We start from the raw sequence: 20,425 nt of genomic DNA, 5'->3' as shown, positions 1-20,425 counted from the left end.
AAAGCTATCAAATGCAGGGAGAGCAGCCCAAATGCTAATGCCGAGTGGATAATGATGATGTCAAATGATGGAGGATGAGCTTGGCTACAAAAACGTAGGTCCCAAAAGCCTGTGTGATAGACGAGTGACGCCAAGTGATGGAGGAGAAGCCAAGCTGCAAAAAATGTAGATCCCAGCAATCCCTATGATAGACTAATGATGAAATCACTGACGCTCAATGATGGAGACTGCTACCAGAGGCTAGGATGTTGACACCAAGCTAGAGATAATGATGCTAGGCAAGTAGAAGACCTCCAGACTAAAAAACACAAGTGAAGGTGGAGCTTGAAGGAAAAAAATGCTGACACTAAGAAAATGATGGTGACGCCAAGTGGAAGATACTCCAAATACAAGGCCTAATGAACCACAATGTCCTCCTGAAGGGGTGTGAGGGTAGTGGAAAGGGCTAGTGAGAGAAGGGAAGCGGTGGTGAAGAATGACTAAAGAGAGACTGGTGAAGAATAAATGAAGTGACTACCTATTTATAAGCATAAGCTGTCTTGGGTGACACACCACTATATGGGCGGCCATTGAAAAAGTGACCAAAATGTAGACACCAACCCTTTTGGGGATGTCAGTGTGAAACCCTAAGTGAAGTGTGTAAACCGAAGAAGTGGTTTCTCAACACACTCCTATTGCTACAGCCGAGAATGTCTTCATGAATAAGACTCATTTTAACGGGTTGAATTTTGCCACTTGGTCAACTTCATGCAACAAGTGCTTGAATCTCAAGGACTTTGGAACCTTGTCATTGGTCTAGAGCCTACGCTCAACCCTTGACTAGCTCACCTTAAGTACTTCTGTCAATAGAGAGCCTGCAATGCCACAATCAATGTTGAGTTAATGAAGGGGTTACTTCCTGAGTTTCACTCTCAATTACAACATTTCCCCTCGCATCTAAGCATTGGAGTCATCTCATTGACCGCTATGTGACATGAGATCACACTCGGCATAATGATCTCAATTTTTAGCTTCAAGAGGGTTTTCATTCAAAAAGGAGATGATCTGAAAGTCAAGTAGACTGAATATTGGCAATTGCTGAGTTTGCCACTACTAGCTCCCCAAAGTCAGCAAACAACGATCGGGTTACGTTCTTTTTGAATAAGTTGCCTGAAAAATATTTCCATTTCATTCAACACATTATCTCATTTTTCCCAATTGCCAACCTTCTATGAGTTCGAGAGTCAACTTGTTTTGCAGATTCTGATCTCTCTTGCATGGTTTTGTATTTCAATCTATGGCTAATATGCAAGTTTGTACTGGTCCTTGTGCTAAAGACATGGGGGATGCACATCATTCCTTTCATGGTTTCATCTTCCTTGGAGATTTGCTCTTCTACCACCATGGAGGCTTTTCCTCCTAAGGCAAATCTTGCAACATCTCTCTTGATGCTATCATGGTGGTGACTTCTACCTTGCTCTTCCATTCGAGGTGCTTTATCGTCCTCTTCATCTTCATGGTTCTTTGCACCACACGAAGACCAACATCGACCTCCTCTTTCTCCTTCAACATCAACATCCAATGTTGAGAGAGAGTCCCTACCCCTTTATGGTATTCTACAAGTTTCGGCACTTGTCTTCGACATCCGCCGCACCTCCCCCCCCCCCACCCAGTTGTAGGTTCATGTTTGCATTGCATCATTTCATTATCTTTGTAAAGGGCACTAGAACAAGTAAACAATTTCCCCAATGAGGGATATTGTCCAAGTGGCACCTATTGCATGTGCATTCTCATCATGTAGCACTCTACTCTATGCATCTCATTGTGCAAAGTACACCTCAACGAATCCTAAGCTATCTGCACTAATGGTTCTTTACCGCCTTACAACCATCTTACTCCTCCATCACCCTTTCTCTCGTCATCGACACCCTCCTGTAGTTGGGTTAGCTTGTTTGTTGGATCTAACCATCCCTTTCCATTCTCCCCACAGGGCACAGTTACTTGAAAGGCTGCAAACCATATTTATTCTCAAAAAAAAAACATTGTGGTTCCATCTGCCTTTGCACAACTTCGTAGGCCACTAGCAACCACCACACATGCTTTGTCCAATGCCCTGTCCTCTTTGAGCTGACTACTTGGACTCCCTTGGTAAGATAACCATCGACTCTAAAGTCTCGGTAGGCCACTAGGCAGTCAACATGCACCCTTTGTCCAATGCCTTGGTTGATTTGGGGTGGAACACCTTCAAGTAAAAATGGGCTTGAGCTTTTCTTACAGCCCCTTCTTGGTTCTAGTTTTGGGCTTGAGAGGGGGTATTAAGCTAAAAATTCATTACATCTGATTAGCTCATTAAAACAGCTCCAAAACTGCAAATTACCAAAAGTTTCATTATACGAGAAGCGATTGTAGAGAGTTGCTATGTCCCATATGCAAAATCTCAATTTGGGAGGATCCTTCCATGTCTATAAATAGATAGACTGTCCATCATTTAACCCTATCCTTGTCTTGCAAGTTTCAACCATTAGCCCTCTTCCACCAGCTGTCCAACGCCCAACAAATGCTGCTACGTGGTCTACAATTGTCGCCTAGCCTCCTATTGCTATAGGTAATGAACTTCCATCATCTACATCAGATCATTTTTGTGCTTTCAACACTTTTCTTCATCAGCCTCTACTCCAACTAGTGGTTACTACTGATGCCAGGAGGCATATTCCACGGTGGATTCCGTGAGGTTTTACGGTGGATTCCGTAAACTTAGATGACCGGGGCTCATACGCAAAGAGGATTCTTTGTGCGAGAAGTTGATGGGGACGCCTGTCCTTTTCGGGCGTTTCATTAATTTAGTGTGTACATGGGTGATTCCATAGCGGGTGATTCCGCAAAATGCATATTAAATTAATAAACGTTTATGAGTTTAGAGTGCGCACTCGTAATAAATTAAGGTTAGGATTTATTTCTAACCAGTTGATTTATTTATGTAGCTGAAGACTGCTAGGTATTCACTTTTGTCGGTTTAATTGTGTTATTTTACTAACGATTGTGAATGCTTCAGTTGATGTGTAGAGATAGCAGCAGTGGCGGAGGAAAGCATTGGAGTCTAGCGGGTTTTCGACTCTTGGATTAGATTTTGATAGGCGCCACGCCTATATTTTGTTATGTCTATTGAGACATCGATTATTTATTATTATTTTGTATGCGCTTATGCGCCTGGATATGTTATTTCTATTTGGACATTGAGATTGGGCGTGCCAGACTCTATGGGCACCGTCCATTAGCTTTATTTTCCTATTTTTGGTAGAAAGCAAACTCAAAAGCTAAAAGCTTGTCATATTTTTGTAATTGGGCTATTATTGAGCATGAAGATTGGAAATATACATTAAATACATGCTTTGTGAAGCGCTCACACAAGGCATGGGGGAGATTGAACCCAATTTATCTCTTGCCTCTTGTCGTGCTTGCTTTTACATGGGTTTTTGTGCTAAAAAGTAGAGTACTTTGTTCTTGGGGACCTTCCGGATTCACCACGTGAGCTATCTGCGTCCGATCTGCACACCAGTGGTATCAGAGTGGAGCAGAGGTCAAGAGCTTCCAATCGCTACCAATCTCGGGCGAAGGCGGAGCTCCAGGAACAAACGGCCTCTACAGTCAATCTCGTCGCGAACCGTCGATACAAGCAGACTTCTGGCGATCAAGAACCCCTGTTTCCACTGTCAGATCGCGAAGGACCAGGCTCTGTCGGCGGAGGACCACGCAATCATCTCCTTCACTAAAATCGTGGATAACAGACAAAAAGAGTAATTCTTTTTCTTCATTAAGCTTCAAAGCTTAAAGTTATAAGTTAATAAGCTTAGTTATAAGCTTAAGAAAGCTTCAACCAACAATTCGTCAATCGGCGGCAAGAGGATGTGTCAGGCGGCGTCAATCTCGGCGTCAACATATCGACGTCCTAAATCCAAAAAAATCATAAGCTTTATTTATTAAAGCTACTAAGCTTAAATCATTAAGCTTTCTGCAAGTCAGTTAAGGCAAACAAGTCTGTAAACTCTGGGTCCTGCGCATCAGAAGTCAAGTTCAGCAAGTCATCTGGAATCAAGTATTGCAAGTTCTGCAAGTCGGCCTAAGTCCAGCAAGTCCACAACTCTGCAAGTCTGCTAAGTCTGCAACTCTGCAAGTCAGACTAAATCAGAACTGACTAGTGCTTAAAACTCCTAGAAGACTTGTTCGTATGCAAAAACTCTGAACTGGAAAGTTGTTCGCAGCAAGCTGTTCTACATATCTACAAGTTCGTTGAAGTACTTTCAGCAAACGGAGACAGAAATATTGCAGAATTTCTAAAAATTGAAGAAGAAAATACCCAAAAATACATAGCCTTGTAACCCCAAATTTGAGCTATGCTCATCCCGCTAACTGATTTTGAGTGAGAAAGGTTTGTTGAGTTTTACAGGATGACTACCCCACATATGGATGATCCTATGGCTGAAGACGATCTACCCGAGCCTACCATGGAACAAAAGCTGGATCTTATCATGCTGCAATTGGAAGAAGAGCGAAGAGCTAGGCAAGCCTTGCAAGCGCAATTGACAAAGCTACAAGGAGCGTCCACTGACAAAGAAGAACCTCAAGCTGAAGATTTGATTCGTCGTACCATCAACGCCACTCTTGAAGCACAAACCATTCGCAAGGAATCCAAGATAAGTAAACGAAGTTTCAAGTTTCGCACTTTCAATGGCATAAGAGAAGGAAAGACTGTTTTATCATTTATTAGCCAGTTTGATGACTATTTCCATGAGGAAACTTATCCCGAGAAAGATAAAATCAAGTGTGTTACTAATCATCTGATAGACAGAGCATCACTTTGGTGGACTGTAGTCCGCAAGAGCATAGAATGTCCTGCTACATGGGAAGATTTCAAGAAGAAGTTCATGCAAAATTTCCTTCCACCGCAATTTCATGAGAAGGCTATCAAGCAATGGGATTTACTTCAACAACGCGATCGTGAGCCTATTCCACAGTATACAGAGCGTTTTTGGAATGCACTCTTACAGCTACGCATGCTTGAAGACGTACCAGAGACGACACATAAGCGGAAGTATATGTCTGGACTTCTTGGACATTACTACGCTGAGGTAAATATGTTCAAGCCTGCTACCCTTGAAGACGCCATCTCCTTAGCTCACGACACTGAAGATAAGTTACGCATAAGAGATCGACGACCACAGCCATTCCAAGCAAATGGTAATTATGGATCTAAACAATTCAATTCCAATTTCAGAAGGTTTAATCCAGGTCGTTTTTCATCACCATCTTTCCGCAAGAATTGACCTAAACCACCTGCATTACCATCCACTGTCAATTCAAATCCTAAGCCTATTCCACAAGCAAATCCAAATATACCCAGACTCCCAGCCATTGCAAATAATGTGACCAAAGCCAAGCCCATCGTATGCTACAAGTGTCACCAGCCAGGGCATCTCGCAGCAAATTGTCATTCAAAGAAACCATCAGTACATATCAACTACCTTGGAGCTATGGACGAAGACGAGCACGAGGATATGCCGGATTTCACTGAAGAAAAAGATGATCCTACTACTACTTCCGACACTTTACCAGGTATGTCTACTTCACATTCATTGTTGACTATGAAATGTATGGTGCATGGAAAAGAAAGAACTATATTGCATGATGACGGTAGTACCCATGACTTTATTTCAGCAAAATTGGTAAAGGAATTGAAATTGCATACTGTACCTACGCACTATCGCATAAAAGCTGCATTTTTAGGCACTAGGTACAATGGCACACAAGAAGTTCAAGATTTAGAAATTCAAATTGGTCTATATATTGAAAGAAGAAATTTCTTAGTTGTCCCATTACAGTCTAGCGACATTATTCTAGGAATGCCATGGAGACACCAACATAATCCCAATATAGATTATTCCACGCACACAATGAATATTAATTTTCAAGGAAAATCTATTACATTGTTTGGTATGCATGCCTCTCATATGTTTCCACTGCTTTCGCATACTCAAGCAAAACGTGCACTACGCAAGAATACTAAATCATATCTCATTTGGGTGAATGAATTGCATGCAAAGGAAAATCATATGCACCCTAAGCATAAGGAATTTCTCGCATATTTTAAGGATTGTTTTGCAGAAGACCTACCACCAGGTTTACCTCCATCACGTCCAGAAGACCATAAAATTGACCTAATACCTGGCACACAACCACCTTGCAAAGCCCCATATAGGCACAATCAAATAGAGCAAAAAGAAATCCAGAGTCAAGTAGAAGAATTACTAAATAGAGGCTTAATTCGACCTAGCAGTTCTCCATTCGGTGCACCTGTGCTCTTAGTCAAGAAAAAGAATAATACTTATCGGATGTGTATTGACTACCGAGCATTAAACAAGATCACTGTAAAGAATAGGTATCCTATACCTAGAGTTGATGACCTTATGGACAAACTGCAAGGATCTTCTATATTTAGTAAAATTGACCTTAAATCTGGATATCATCAGGTGAGGCTAGATAGATCCGACATATTTAAGACTGCATTCAGGACACAGTTTGGCCATTACGAATTCTTAGTCATGCCATTTGGATTAATTAATGCACCTGCCACTTTCAGTAGAATGATGAACCGTATTTTTCTAAAATATCAATATTGTGTGATTGTTTTCTTTGATGATATTTTAGTGTTCAGTCAAAGTGAAAAAGAGCATTATGAGCATTTATCATTAGTTTTTCAATTACTTAAAGAAAATCAATTGTTTGCAAATCCTGATAAGAGTGAATTCTTTAAGACAGAAATAGAATATCTAGGTCATATTGTATCAAAAGAAGGAATTAAAGTTGATCCTAAGAAAATTGATGCAATATTGCATTGGCCTGTTCCTAAAAATGTACATGAATTACGCTCATTCCTTGGTCTTGCTAGTTTCTATAGGAAGTTTGTACGTAATTTCTCATTACTGACTTTACCATTGACCAAACTTCTTAAGAAAGGCATTGTTTATCAATGGACTGAAAACCAGCAGAAATCCTTTGATTTACTCAAACGTGCATTGACCAATGCCCCTGTTCTACAATTGCCTGACTTTAACAGACCATTCTTTTTAGTTGTGACCGATGCTAGCGGATCAGGAATAGGAGCCGTGCTAATGCAAGACAACCATCCAATAGCATATTCTAGTTCTAAGCTGAAACCCTCTGAGCTTAAATATTCCACTTATGACAAGGAACTCTTAGCAGTTGTCCAAGCATTAAAACAATGGAAGCATTATTTAATGGGTTCAGAATTCATGATAAAGACCGACCAGCAAAGCATTAGACATCTACTTAGCCAACCCCAAATTTCTGACCGTCATATCAAATGGGCTTCATTCATTCAAAGTTTCCATCCTATCATTCAATACCAACCTGGAAAAGAAAATGTAGTTGCTGATGCATTAAGTAGAAGACCTGCAATTCATAATATTTCTATCATATCTTTTGATTCTTTGATTGCTATGAAAGACACATATCACCAGGATATTACTTTTCATTCTGATTGGCAAAAATTAGTTCAAAATAATTTCATTCCTGTTGATTCATTGTCATATAATGATGGATTCATGTTCTTTGAAAAAAGACTGTGTGTTACTATTCCATTCCGATCTTTTGTTTTAAATGAAATTCATTGTCCCCCATATCAAGGTCATAGAGGTATCATTTCTACATTACGCATGTTAACTGAAGATTTTTATTGGCCGCATATGGATGCAGATGTATCTAATTTTGTTTCTGAATGTTTGATTTGTCAAAGAATAAAGAGACATCATGGTAAACAGTATGGATTATTAATGCTTTTATCTATTCCATCTAAACCATGGGAACATATATCTATGGATTTCATTACTGGTTTATCAAATACTAAATCTAACCATGACATGATTTGGACAATTGTAGATAGATTTAGTAAGCAAGCATATTTCATTGCATGTAAGAAAACTTTAACAGCATCACAAGCAGCACAGTTATTTTTGAAAACTGTTTTTATTAACCATGGATTGCCGAAAGTGATTATTTCAGATAGAGATTCTAGATTTTGTAATAATTTTTGGATTACACTGTTTGCAAATCTAGGCACAAAGATTGATTTCTCATCTGCATTTCATCCAGAAACAAATGGACAAACAGAAGCCACAAATAGCACCATTCTAGATCTTTTACGTGCATACACTATCTCTAAACCTCAGACATGGGATACTCATTTACATTTATTACAGTTTGCATATAACAATACACCGCACACATCTACAAAGAAAACACCTTTTGAAGTTATTTATGGATATAGATTATCTACACCTGTTGCATCTTTGTCTAATAGAATACAAAGTGCCGATGATATTGCTGTTATGCATAACACTATTTTTGATGAAGTAAAGGATATGATTGCTAAAGCCCAACAATCATATACCAAACAAGCTAACAAGAAAAGACAAGCCATGAATTTCAAAGTTGATGATTATGTTTGGCTTAGAATAGAAAAGCGTAGACTGCAAAGTGTAGATAGACATCCAGTTGTCAAATTAGCTCCTAGATTCTACGGACCATTTAGAATCATTCATAAGATTAATGACAATGCATTCAAGTTAGAACTGTCATCTCATTGGAAAATTCATAATACATTTCATATTAGTTTATTGAGACCATTTAGAGGACAATTACCTATCCACCCTGTCTATGAAAACCCACCTTTACTAGAAGAAGAGACTGAAATACTTGAACCAGAAGCCATTATAGACACTGACTACATGACCACTAGAACTGGCCGAAGGTATTCTAGATATCTAGTGAAATTTAAGAACCATCCTGTAGAGGAAGCACAATGGATGCACGCTAGAGACTTAAATGCTTTCCCCACTCTGTTAGCTCCACATTGAGCTAATAGCAATTGAGGTCAATTGCTATCCCACCCCGGGGGTATAATGCCAGGAGGCATATTCCACGGTGGATTCCGTGAGGTTTTACGGTGGATTCCGTAAACTTAGATGACCGGGGCTCATACGCAAAGAGGATTCTTTGTGCGAGAAGTTGATGGGGACGCCTGTCCTTTTCGGGCGTTTCATTAATTTAGTGTGTACATGGGTGATTCCATAGCGGGTGATTCCGCAAAATGCATATTAAATTAATAAACGTTTATGAGTTTAGAGTGCGCACTCGTAATAAATTAAGGTTAGGATTTATTTCTAACCAGTTGATTTATTTATGTAGCTGAAGACTGCTAGGTATTCACTTTTGTCGGTTTAATTGTGTTATTTTACTAACGATTGTGAATGCTTCAGTTGATGTGTAGAGATAGCAGCAGTGGCGGAGGAAAGCATTGGAGTCTAGCGGGTTTTCGACTCTTGGATTAGATTTTGATAGGCGCCACGCCTATATTTTGTTATGTCTATTGAGACATCGATTATTTATTATTATTTTGTATGCGCTTATGCGCCTGGATATGTTATTTCTATTTGGACATTGAGATTGGGCGTGCCAGACTCTATGGGCACCGTCCATTAGCTTTATTTTCCTATTTTTGGTAGAAAGCAAACTCAAAAGCTAAAAGCTTGTCATATTTTTGTAATTGGGCTATTATTGAGCATGAAGATTGGAAATATACATTAAATACATGCTTTGTGAAGCGCTCACACAAGGCATGGGGGAGATTGAACCCAATTTGTCTCTTGCCTCTTGTCGTGCTTGCTTTTACATGGGTTTTTGTGCTAAAAAGTAGAGTACTTTGTTCTTGGGGACCTTCCGGATTCAACACGTGAGCTATCTGCGTCCGATCTGCGCACCAACTACACTCAAGGTGCATTTGTCGTGGATGATACATATCGACACCTCCCTCAACCTACTCCCATGAGAGCCACCGGCTGTTGGACAACTTTGTCCTTAAGTATCTTGTACATTTTTTCCTTCATTTACAGCATTGATTCATTCGCTTAAGAGTTCTCTCTTTTCTATATTTGTGTTTATATTTTTGTGTTTTGCATTTTGCGTTTGGGGATTGAGTTTTGCACGTCACTGTCTGAGTTTGTGTTTTTGAATCGTGGTCATACATTCTATGTTTCCTTGGTGCAAACATATCTTCACAAGGACAGGTTGAAACCCATTGGGTACTCATTGATGGGCACACACTTATGTATGCAGTGCCCAATAAACAGCACACAAGATCATCCAAACATGGTGAATACTCACAAATGAGAGATATGCTTATGCAAAGATACTACATGACACACTAAGTGCAAACTGCATGATACACACTGTGCACACTCACATAAAGCCACACTAGGCAACATGAAGGACAATGCATGCCCTAAATTGACTAAGGTCTAAACCTAGGCACTCTATCTTTGTTTACTTACACATTAATATTACCATTTTCTTATAGGTATAGCACCTACATGTATGGAACTAAAGCTCATGACCTATGTAGCTCATGCAAAAACTCTTCAAGAACCATAAGCTACAAATCATATCTAGATGAAAAAGAATTGATCCTATTTAGAAAGATCGGTACACAATTTAAAGTAGAGCATCACTACACAACCGAACCGAAGTTAATACATATGATGCCCATTTAACCTTGTTATATGTTTTCTCAAAATCCATCAAAGTCTTTATCAATAGGGGCAAGCTTCCCAAACATTATATTGATTATAAATGCAAAGTTGAATGCTTTAACCAGGAGGTTTAAGTTGTGTGTTTATTGAAATAAGATGTCATTATGGATCACACAAGGCATCATAAACATGCTCAATGTATCACAATAAGAAAGAGATCAGGGAATGACTATGCAGTGTTGTATGAAGCACAAGGGTGACCCAAAACATGCTTCCTCCCAAAAGTGTGAATTTGAATAAACTTTACAATGTTCTTCTCGGGCAGTCATACACTCACACAAAGTCTGTAAGAAGGGGGCCAAGGGCAAACCCTGTCCATTCTCAAGAATCCTCATGATTGATCTCACACCATTCATCATCCTTACTCTCTAGTAACTGGCCTCCATGCCAGCTACCCTACTGTCTGACAGTCATGATCTATCCACAACTGCTCCTACTGCTGCCATGACCTGTCTAGGACTACCACATCATCTTCTGCATAGACAGCTGCTCAGCTAGATTTACAGTTTAAAACAAATATTTATCAGAGACCTTGGGTTACCTGCTGCCCCAAACACACATCATACTGCTGCCTTTGCTGCTGCCCTGATACAAAACACAGATTTCCCTTCATCTTCAGCACCGATAGACAGCTCCTCATAGTCAAGCACCCCTAACTCAGGTGTTGTTTGCCTGCTCACATTCGGAATCTCTACAAGTGACGTACACTCCACCATTCCTATTTGTGACATAATCTGACTCTACCTTCAGCACCACACAGTCCGGTCCACCTTTTCAAGCAGCCCCTTTGAGTATTTCTTTAACTTTGATTGCAAATGGACTGTGAAAAAGTTGAGATTCCACAATTTCCTTTGCTGATCCAAAAGCCCTTTGCTGTACATACAATTAGCAAGCAACTTGGGCCAATTGCCCCTTGATTTTCACCCAAGACTTGCACAAATGGAACCACCAACTGGCCAAATGCTGCCCCAATTTCCAATGGATGGGCTGCATCTAAAATCCCTGTCAATTCCACAAATTTTAGGTGCTAATTTCAATGTGCGATGTGTTCTCATCTTGGCACAAGTCCCAAGGTGGCTGTCAAACCCTGTTTTCTGCAAAAATTTAGGATTTACAACAAAAATCCTCTTACTGTCCACCAAATTTGGCTGAGATCTGCTGAGAGTGGCTGAGAAATACTGAGATCTTTTGAGAAATTGCTAGAGAAGGTGAAAGAAAGCCAAGATGAGAGAAAAATCTGATTTTCTTCATGAGAAAACCCTAAAACCTGCTTGTTGCTTGCTCTAGCCTGCATTTAATACAGTCACCTCTATCACGCACCTCCAAAATGTTGTCACCTGATCAGCAACAGCTCTTGGAAGGTGTCTCCCTACTGTCCCTTGCCTACTGAGGCCCCTAGATGGTTATCTTCTGCAGCAAATTGTTGTTCTTTGATCGAAAAATGGACTAGTAACTCCCCTCTCTCTCTCTCTCTCTCTCTCTCTCTCTCTCTCTCTCAGGCCGTAAACAAACTAAATGGCTGAGACCCAACCCCTAAAAATGTTTTCTCAATTTGCATGGGCATTTTTGCCAAGTGGCTGCCTTCTAAACCCATTATTCAGCATTATCCCGCCATTTAAATAATTTTCAAAATTAAATAATCCTAAAAATTAATTTCCACCCTTCTAACTCTACCCAAAATTAAATTGGCTAGGCTATTTGATACCTAGAGTGGTCCCCAACCTCTCTTGACCCTTAGACTAGCATTAATTTATTAATTAATGCTAGTCCCTGCTAGTGTCACTACTAGGGACTAGCATTAATTAATGACTATCCTAAGGTCAAAAAACTAACATCAACTGACCATCAAAACCCAATTGGCATAGCTTATCATAACTTTTGCCTTTGACACCCATTGCATCCTCAAAGTCCTTGGCCTGTTACCATGAAATAATTGCCATATGCAACACATGTGCTAAACAACTTACACATTTGATTAATAACTTAATCAAATGTTATCAGCAAGATTAAAGCATCTCAAAACTTCACGTCCCTATAACAAACCTCCCCCTTGAAATCCCTACAATCATCCTCAATTGCACTGCATTATGGCAAAGGAAAAGCATACTACATTGGAATTTCCACAAGGCATCACAGTCACAACATTGACCACTGTGCCATATGCCCCAAACCTACTGAAAATATCCAACTAGCATATACATGACATAAATCTAAAAAACAGTCCAAAACTGTTGCTAGAAACCTATTGGATACATCCATAACTCATGTTTCTCAACCATTCTAACTTCACAACCATAGTAAAGCATAGTCTCCACATAAAGCATGGCTGAAGCTGTCAATGGCATTGACTAACATGCTGTTGTCCATGGAACCAGCTATAAACCATTGAAAACTAAGCATAATCTAATCATAAACTGATCATTTGCTGACCTAAGAACTAATCACGTACTGCTGCAAATGTGATCACAAAGTGATGGCAAAAACTAATCAACAATCGATGCAAAACTGATCCCATAAGTGACCATAAACGGTTCCCAAATTGATAAAAAACAAAGCCGAGATTGATCAAAATTTGATCTCAAAAGTGAGGCAAAAACTCATGCCCAACTGATCATGAATTGATCCCAAACTAATGCTCAAAGGATTTTGCGGTTCCTACAGGGGACTCCTAATCTTGGGATCTATTATCCAGCAAATACCGGTGCTACAGACTTGCTCCTTACAAGATGGAGTGATTTAAATTGGGCTAGCGATGTGGATCATTGGAGGTCCATGACTGCTTATTACTTTACCTTGGGTGCCGGTGCTCTTTCATGGAGCATTAAGAAGCAACCCACGGTTACCCTATCTTTGACTGAGGCAGAGTATCAGGCGGCGTCTTCTACTACGTGTGAGACAATGAGACTTTGCAAGCTCTTGGAAAAGCTTGGCTACCCACGGAGAGGTCTTATTGTTCTACAGAGCGACCATGAGAGTTGCATTGTCTTGGCCAAGAACCCTATGCTTTAGGCTCGGACAAAGCATATTGAGATCTAGTACCATTTCATTCGGGAGAAGATTCTAGATGAGACCATTTTCCTCGTCTATTGCAAGATAGAGGACAATCTTGCAAACTTGTTTATGAAGGCACTTCCTCAGGCTTTACTTTGACAGCACTCCAAATCCCTTAGCCTTCTGCCGTGTCCAGGGCTGGATATTTCCCAAACAGACAATACGTACAGTAGGTACAGCAGCATAGTAGCCAGAAACGTCAGAAACATTTAGAAACGAAACATTAGAAACGTGTTTCGTAAGTTTCTTTCAAGAGGGGATAAAATAAGAAACGCGGGTATTTTTATATAGGAATTTTTAATAGTTTTGACTAGGAAAAGATGTTCTAGACCTCTATGGAACTCTCTCTTAAATAAAGAATGGCCAATTGAGCTTGAGTGATAATAGAGTCAATTGAGAATAATAGATTTGGAAGCCGCCTTGCTGCGTTTCGGGATCCATCAAGAGTACAACACTCTCTCCTGCTCATCACCTCTACCTTGGTCCTGGAGACACAAGAGTTTGGGGTACAGTTTTCATTCTTTATACGGTTTGTTTGCTGCATGAGCATTGTATATTCCGTATTCCACCATTCATTCAGATTTCCATTGTGTTCATTGTCCATGAGTTACCCTAACCTTAACTGTGTTCTATTGATTTTATGCTTTGTTGCACGCTTTCATTTATGTTTCTGCATTAGGGTATTTATTCACAGAGGATCCATATAAGCAAGACCAAACTAATATCGTGAGTGACTCACCATTGGACTGCACAAGACATCTCTTCTGACTTCTCGAGGAGATTGGACCAATAGCTTTTGACCCACAAAGATTTTACTTTTTCTATGGTCGTTAGCACACAGGACTCTAGCAGTTGATACTTGGCTTGGTTATAGCAAAGACCCTATCTCTCACATCTTGGACACATACACTACAAAGGCTCTCTCCAAGATTTGGAGTGAGATTGTCCATACTCTCCATGACAGATGGAAGAGGATACATAGAGGTTCGGAGACTATGAGGGGGAGAAATGTTTTTCTTAGGACCTAGGATTTGGCACTTTCTTTCACTGTCAACCACACATGGTTTCACATTACAGGTCTCTTGATTGATTATTCACTCAGAACTTGTAATAGACATCCCCTTTTTTGTATACTTTTTATTTTGGAGTCCCTTACAAGGCTACTTTTGTACTTTGCCTTGGGATACCTTTGTCCAAGAGAATTTATTAATAAATCTTGCTTTCCTTATAAAAAAAGGATGGTCTATCTGTCTACAATTGAAGATTCACAATCACAACTGCTACACACAGACTCGCTTTTAAGCTAAGCACTACTACATTTTACAGCTGGTAACTGTCTCATGAAAGCAAATATACAAACCAATGAACATGGAAGTAGCACGAGTAGTAAACAGCTTAAAAGCAGTGGTGATTGCTTGCCCAATTTCATCTAAACTCTGTGATCCTGAAAATCCTCCGAACAGCGTTGTTGCAACAATTTGCATAGTTAACTCATTGATGTCCGCATACACATCTCGTACAGACCTTTGTTTCCATTTTGTCTCCAACATACTTACAGTTAAATCCACCATTACCTGAAGATTCAGAATCTCATTATTGAGCTTTTGCAAGAAAGCAATACCAGTAACAACTAAATTATGTAAGTACTAATGTGTACCTGAGAATATCTTTCAATAACACATTTGCAGAAGGCATGATTTGACAGCCGTCTTTGTCTCAGCCAAACCTCTCCATCACTAACTAAAAGGCCATTTCCTGTCAGACTGCTCCCTGGAAAGAATGCAGTGCCTTCCTGATCATAAAGTTCCCATTGTTCATTCACATATGTATATCAACATTGAACCTCTTTCAATGAGAAAATTTTGGATTTACTGAAATTTCACAGAGTGAGCAAGGCAAAAGGTCCTTCCAAGCATGCACAGGTTGGTTCCAGATAAAATTTGCTTTTGGCAAACTATCAAAACTAGCAGGATGTGCATATCAAAATAGCATGGATAGAGTATGGATATTCATATAAAATTTCAGGTAATGCACTAAGTGAAGCATACCTTTACAAAGGTTTTATATTTTGTGACCAAGACTTCTTTGATCAGTTTCCTGTAAAACAGCACAAAAGAAGCTTAAAATGGTGATGTCCCAAAACAGAAACACTTTTTACGCTTTTGTGCCACCTGGGCACAAAGTCAATATAACATTAATGACTACACACTGTTGATCCTCAAGCAGGCTCTTTTCTGAATGCAGTAGGCTGAACACCATCACCCTGTTATGGGCTGAATTGGACCATAACACGCAAAATCGACAAAAGGACTGGCACTTGCGAAAAAGCTTAACAGAAAGTGCAAATTACATGACCCTGACAACAGACTGAAATCCAGCTGACCATAAAAGCACAAACTGATCATCCCAGCAAGTTGCAATGCAGAAGCATCACATACCAGGCATGGAAGCTCCAAAGGATTTAACACAGGGTATGATGCCTCAAGCTGCTCTGAATGATCTTGAGCTCTGCCTCGGGATATTCTGTTTTGAAGGATTCAATAGAATTTCCTCTCCTTTAAAAAAAGCTGCTCTCAATGACAACATTATGGCCATAACTGCACGAGATGGGCAGCCTGCATTGGTGGACCAAGCCACAAGTCCCCTAGATGGGGCTCAAGTGGATGTTCGATGTGTGGTTTTTGGCTTCAAACAAGGACGATCCATCCTTGACCACGTTTTTACATTAAGGGCCATCATTAGGAGGATGGAGCGTAAAAATAGAGGATCTATTGCTCTTTAGTAGATTTCCATAAAGATTCCCACAAGCCCAAGTTATTAAACCAACTCCAAGACATAGGAGTACCATCACATATGATATGGGGGATCCTCACAATTTATGAGTCAATAACAAGCAGGGCCTAGACCCCAGGTAAAACGTCGAGCACAATCCAAAGAACAATCCATGTGAAGTAGGCAACTTGGAATTGGATGTCCATTCTTGCTTCACTATCCACACACTTCTATACTCTTCCCATCATGATAGCAAAGCATAGTGCCGCAACCTTGTCATAACGGTTGGGATCATGATCTGAATGATGGAAGCCACTCTGTAAGAAGAAGCGATCAATCCTCTAATACCAAGCTACCAAGCTCGAGGAGCTTGCTTGAGGCCATAAAGAGCCTTCCGCAACCTATAAACATGGTCCTCCTTCCCTTGCACAAGAAAACCATGATGCTCAGAGACAAAAATCTCCTCCTCCAAGACACCATTCAAAAAGGCCAACTTCATGTCCATCTTGCCAAAAAATGACTAAGCAACTAGAGAGATGGTAGGATTTGCAGGCAGGAACACAAAGTCTGTACGGCAAACATTGAGAAGAGAAGAGAAACTCAGATGAACAAGATGATGAAAAACATAATAAATGAAGTGAATCTAATACAAGGGTGCCATAGCACAAAAGATGCCCTGGAGCAGGGAGACTGCCATCGAAGAGGAGCCTTTAAATCCACAAACTGTAATAAAGCATAAATGCCTTAGCCTAGGGTTAAGTATAAAAGGTGGAGATATAACATGTAAAGTATCTTTTGCCATTTTGAAGAATACATAATTTGAGGTTTCTTTCCTCCCACCATCTAAGAGGGTGCATATTGTTAGCCACCAAGATCATGGGGTGCATACCATATCCCACCTTGACATGAGGTGAGTATTCATGTTACAGCATTCATCTATGATTCTCAGCCTTCCATGGAAATATAATTTCATGCCTAGCCACCTTGGCTATGGTTTCTTAGCATTTTAGTCTATTTCTTGTATTTTCACTTTAATGCCTTCCTGTGGAACTTAGATTCTTTACATTTTTATCAGAGCACCTTTTGATCCAATGGAAAGGCCATTTTCATAGTAAATCTAGTTACAGTTTAGGCACAGAGTAACTGGAGGATAGGAATTGGTCATAGGATTTGACTCAGTTAAAACCGTGACTAGTCAAGATCTCTACAGTAAGCCGCAACTAAATTTGATAGTCTTGAAAAATGTCTAAAGAAATAATGACGGATTCACGGTCATTTTGGTGGTTCATGGTCAATTTGGGACCATTTTGAAGTATCATAGACTTAACTAAAGCCTAAACAAGGTTTAGAGAGGTTAAACCCTGATTACTTTTTGGAGCAAGCTTCTCTTTCCTCTTTTCAAGCTTCTCGCTGAAAACTGCCACGGAGATCTCTTCTCATTTCTTCCTGCCATGATCATTTCTCTTAAAGCCACCTACTGGAGATGATTCCCGATACCTTGGGCAATCTATGGACTACCTATTTGATGGTTCTTCATCAAGATTAACATTCATGTGATACAGGAAAAGGGTTTGGACAGTTTGCGCCAGTTTTCAGCATGCCATTGTCCACTTGAATTAGTTCAGAACCTCATCCTGAAGCTATGCCCTCTCTTGCATGATCAAATGCAACAGCCCTAACCTGAAGTACTAATCATCTCTTACTTGATATTTCACTTTCCTTCAGCTCTAAAGCTTCCTTCACAACCCTAGCTATGGCTAAAAATGGACAACATGAAGATTTCAGCAATTTCTCGAAGTTTTGACTCAATCTTGGTATCTTTTAGCTTCAAGAGGTGGAAAGCAAGCATCTACAACCGACATTGGGCAAACATTGGAGCTTCCAAGCAAGATTGAAGCATTTTCCTCATCTTAGATTGGGGAAAAACAGGACAATCATCAATCTTCATCAAATTTTGCTTCATTAAGGCTTCAATTCATGGGGCTTTTGTTGTCTACAACCCCGGGAAGGTCTAATTGAAGGTATTCCATAAAGATTTGGCTTACATTGAATAATTTCTTCAAGATTGAAGGCATTTTCAGCCTCTTCTACATGGCAATGTCTGAAAATTCTTGCAATCTTTGATTCTAACAAGAATTCACACTCTTCAAAGCTCAAAGAATCTTCTCCAACAAGCCATCGTAGACTCCTATCAAATCAATGGATTCTCTTGATTGCCTTGGAGTAATCTTATTGATCAGGAGCTGAAATTATATGGGAGTATTCATAATGGATAAAGCTTTCTTGAAGTTGGCCTTATGATCTCCAATCTTGGTCCATTGATGGTGGTTTATACTGAATATTGATTGGTTGGATCCATCTACTACTCTTCATCAATATTAAAAAGATAATTCTATTGCTTTCAGCTTAATCTCTCTTTTCATCCAATTGTTGAGCCAGTCCTATTGTTCATAAGAGAGATTGAGTGTAATAGAACCTCTTAATTCCCATTGTAGGGTATGTCATAGCAACTAAGAAACGTGTTTCTTTGAATTTAAAACTTATGAAACGTTTCTTAAAGTACGAAACGTTTTTTAGAGTAAAAAACGTAGGTGTTTTTTTTTTAAAAACTGTATTGGAATCCAAAACATGGTGTTTTTTTATAAAAACTATTGGGCAATGTTAAACATGATGATGATGATGTATAATGACTTGTGAGGGCTCAAGATTTTGGACGAGAGAGTGATTTTTTTGTGATTTTATTTAGTTATTGGACTTTGTCAATCTAGTATCTATTCTTGTCTTCAAAGTTGAATATTATACAACTTTAGTCTCATTTATGAGTTATTTATAATATATTATGATTCATTTTCGATTTTGACATTTTGTCAATTTTTTTTTAAATGAGAATCGCGATGTTGCAACTTGACTCAGGCCATATTGTAGATAGACTATTTACATGTTAATTTCTATTTTCCTTGTATGATATGTATGGATCATAATGTTTGAGTTCTAAACCATAGTATAGCTTGTCCAAGGACTAACTTTAACATAAGTGACAAGTCAATAATGTATCATGGATATGTAACGCAATAATCTAAATTGACTCTATTATCACTTAAGCTTAATTGGCCATTCTTTGAAGTTTGTTTAAGGGAGATGTCCATAGAGGTTTAGAACCTCTTTCCCTAGTCAAAACTATTAAAAATCCCTGTATAAAAAAACCCGTGTTTCTTATTTCACCCTTCTTAAAAGAAATTTGCGAAACACGTTTCTCACATTTCGTTTCTGACATTTCTGGCTACTATGGGGCATGTACAACTCAGCCTAGGACTGATTATGATTGCTTGATGAATTTCTTTCCTGCCCATTCAAATGTTGATGCTGGTTTGATTGCATAAATGCTACTCACTGCCTATTTAACTTGGATTTTTGTTAGATGATTGAACATTGATGCTATAGGATTGAAATAATGATGAAAATGGTAGGACATATTGTAAAAGCAGTGAGTCACTGCAAAAGAATAATGTCCTATCTATAGCCCTTTCAATTCAGTCATTTCCCAATACCCACTTGCATTTCATTGAAGAATTTAAAGGCTTTTACAGTCAATGCATAGCATCCTTGTTTGATTAGCCATTAGAATGTACTTGTCATGTTGATTCCTGTGAGAGAAAGCGGATGCCAAGTGAGTCGGGAAGACAAAAGAGAGGTGACCCTCCCTTCCCGATTAAGACCCTGAAGGGGTGCACAACCTGGCTTGAGGTGGAACTTTGCACACCCCTCTTGTCTCGGAGCCCGTGCAATTTTGAAATTTAGGTGCAAGTACATTCCCCATTATCAGAGTTTGGCAGTAGTATAGCAATGAACAGCCCTATTCAAGGTACCACAGGTGGTTGAATATTCCATTGGAATAAGATTGAAAGAGGTGCAAGGCATCTCCTATTTTCAGGATACCTATAGGTGTTGGACTGAGTTTTTTT

The 20,425-nt window shown here is 39.5% G+C and overlaps 1 protein-coding gene across 2 annotated transcripts in view; it reads right to left on the bottom strand.

The window, feature by feature from the left end:
• LOC148012621 (uncharacterized) overlaps nucleotides 1-20,425 on the bottom strand; it is a 107,455-nt gene that overhangs the window by 37,711 nt on the left and 49,319 nt on the right. For both annotated transcript variants that reach the window (XM_087669772.1, XM_087669773.1), the window contains exons 2-4: nucleotides 15,740-15,788; nucleotides 15,349-15,483; nucleotides 15,052-15,265 (exon numbers count right to left, since the gene is read on the bottom strand). In XM_087669772.1, coding sequence (XP_087525898.1) covers nucleotides 15,052-15,265; nucleotides 15,349-15,483; nucleotides 15,740-15,788 — 398 coding nt within the window. The remainder of the gene's footprint in view (nucleotides 1-15,051; nucleotides 15,266-15,348; nucleotides 15,484-15,739; nucleotides 15,789-20,425) is intronic.

Source organism: Lygodium microphyllum, chromosome 27 (genome assembly GCF_053477565.2).
Source record: "Lygodium microphyllum isolate KBCC chromosome 27, Lygodium_microphyllum_v1.1.10, whole genome shotgun sequence".
Taxonomy (NCBI): domain Eukaryota; kingdom Viridiplantae; phylum Streptophyta; class Polypodiopsida; order Schizaeales; family Lygodiaceae; genus Lygodium; species Lygodium microphyllum.
Note: the sequence above shows the minus strand (reverse complement) of the source record. Positions and strands in the feature narration are given on the sequence as shown.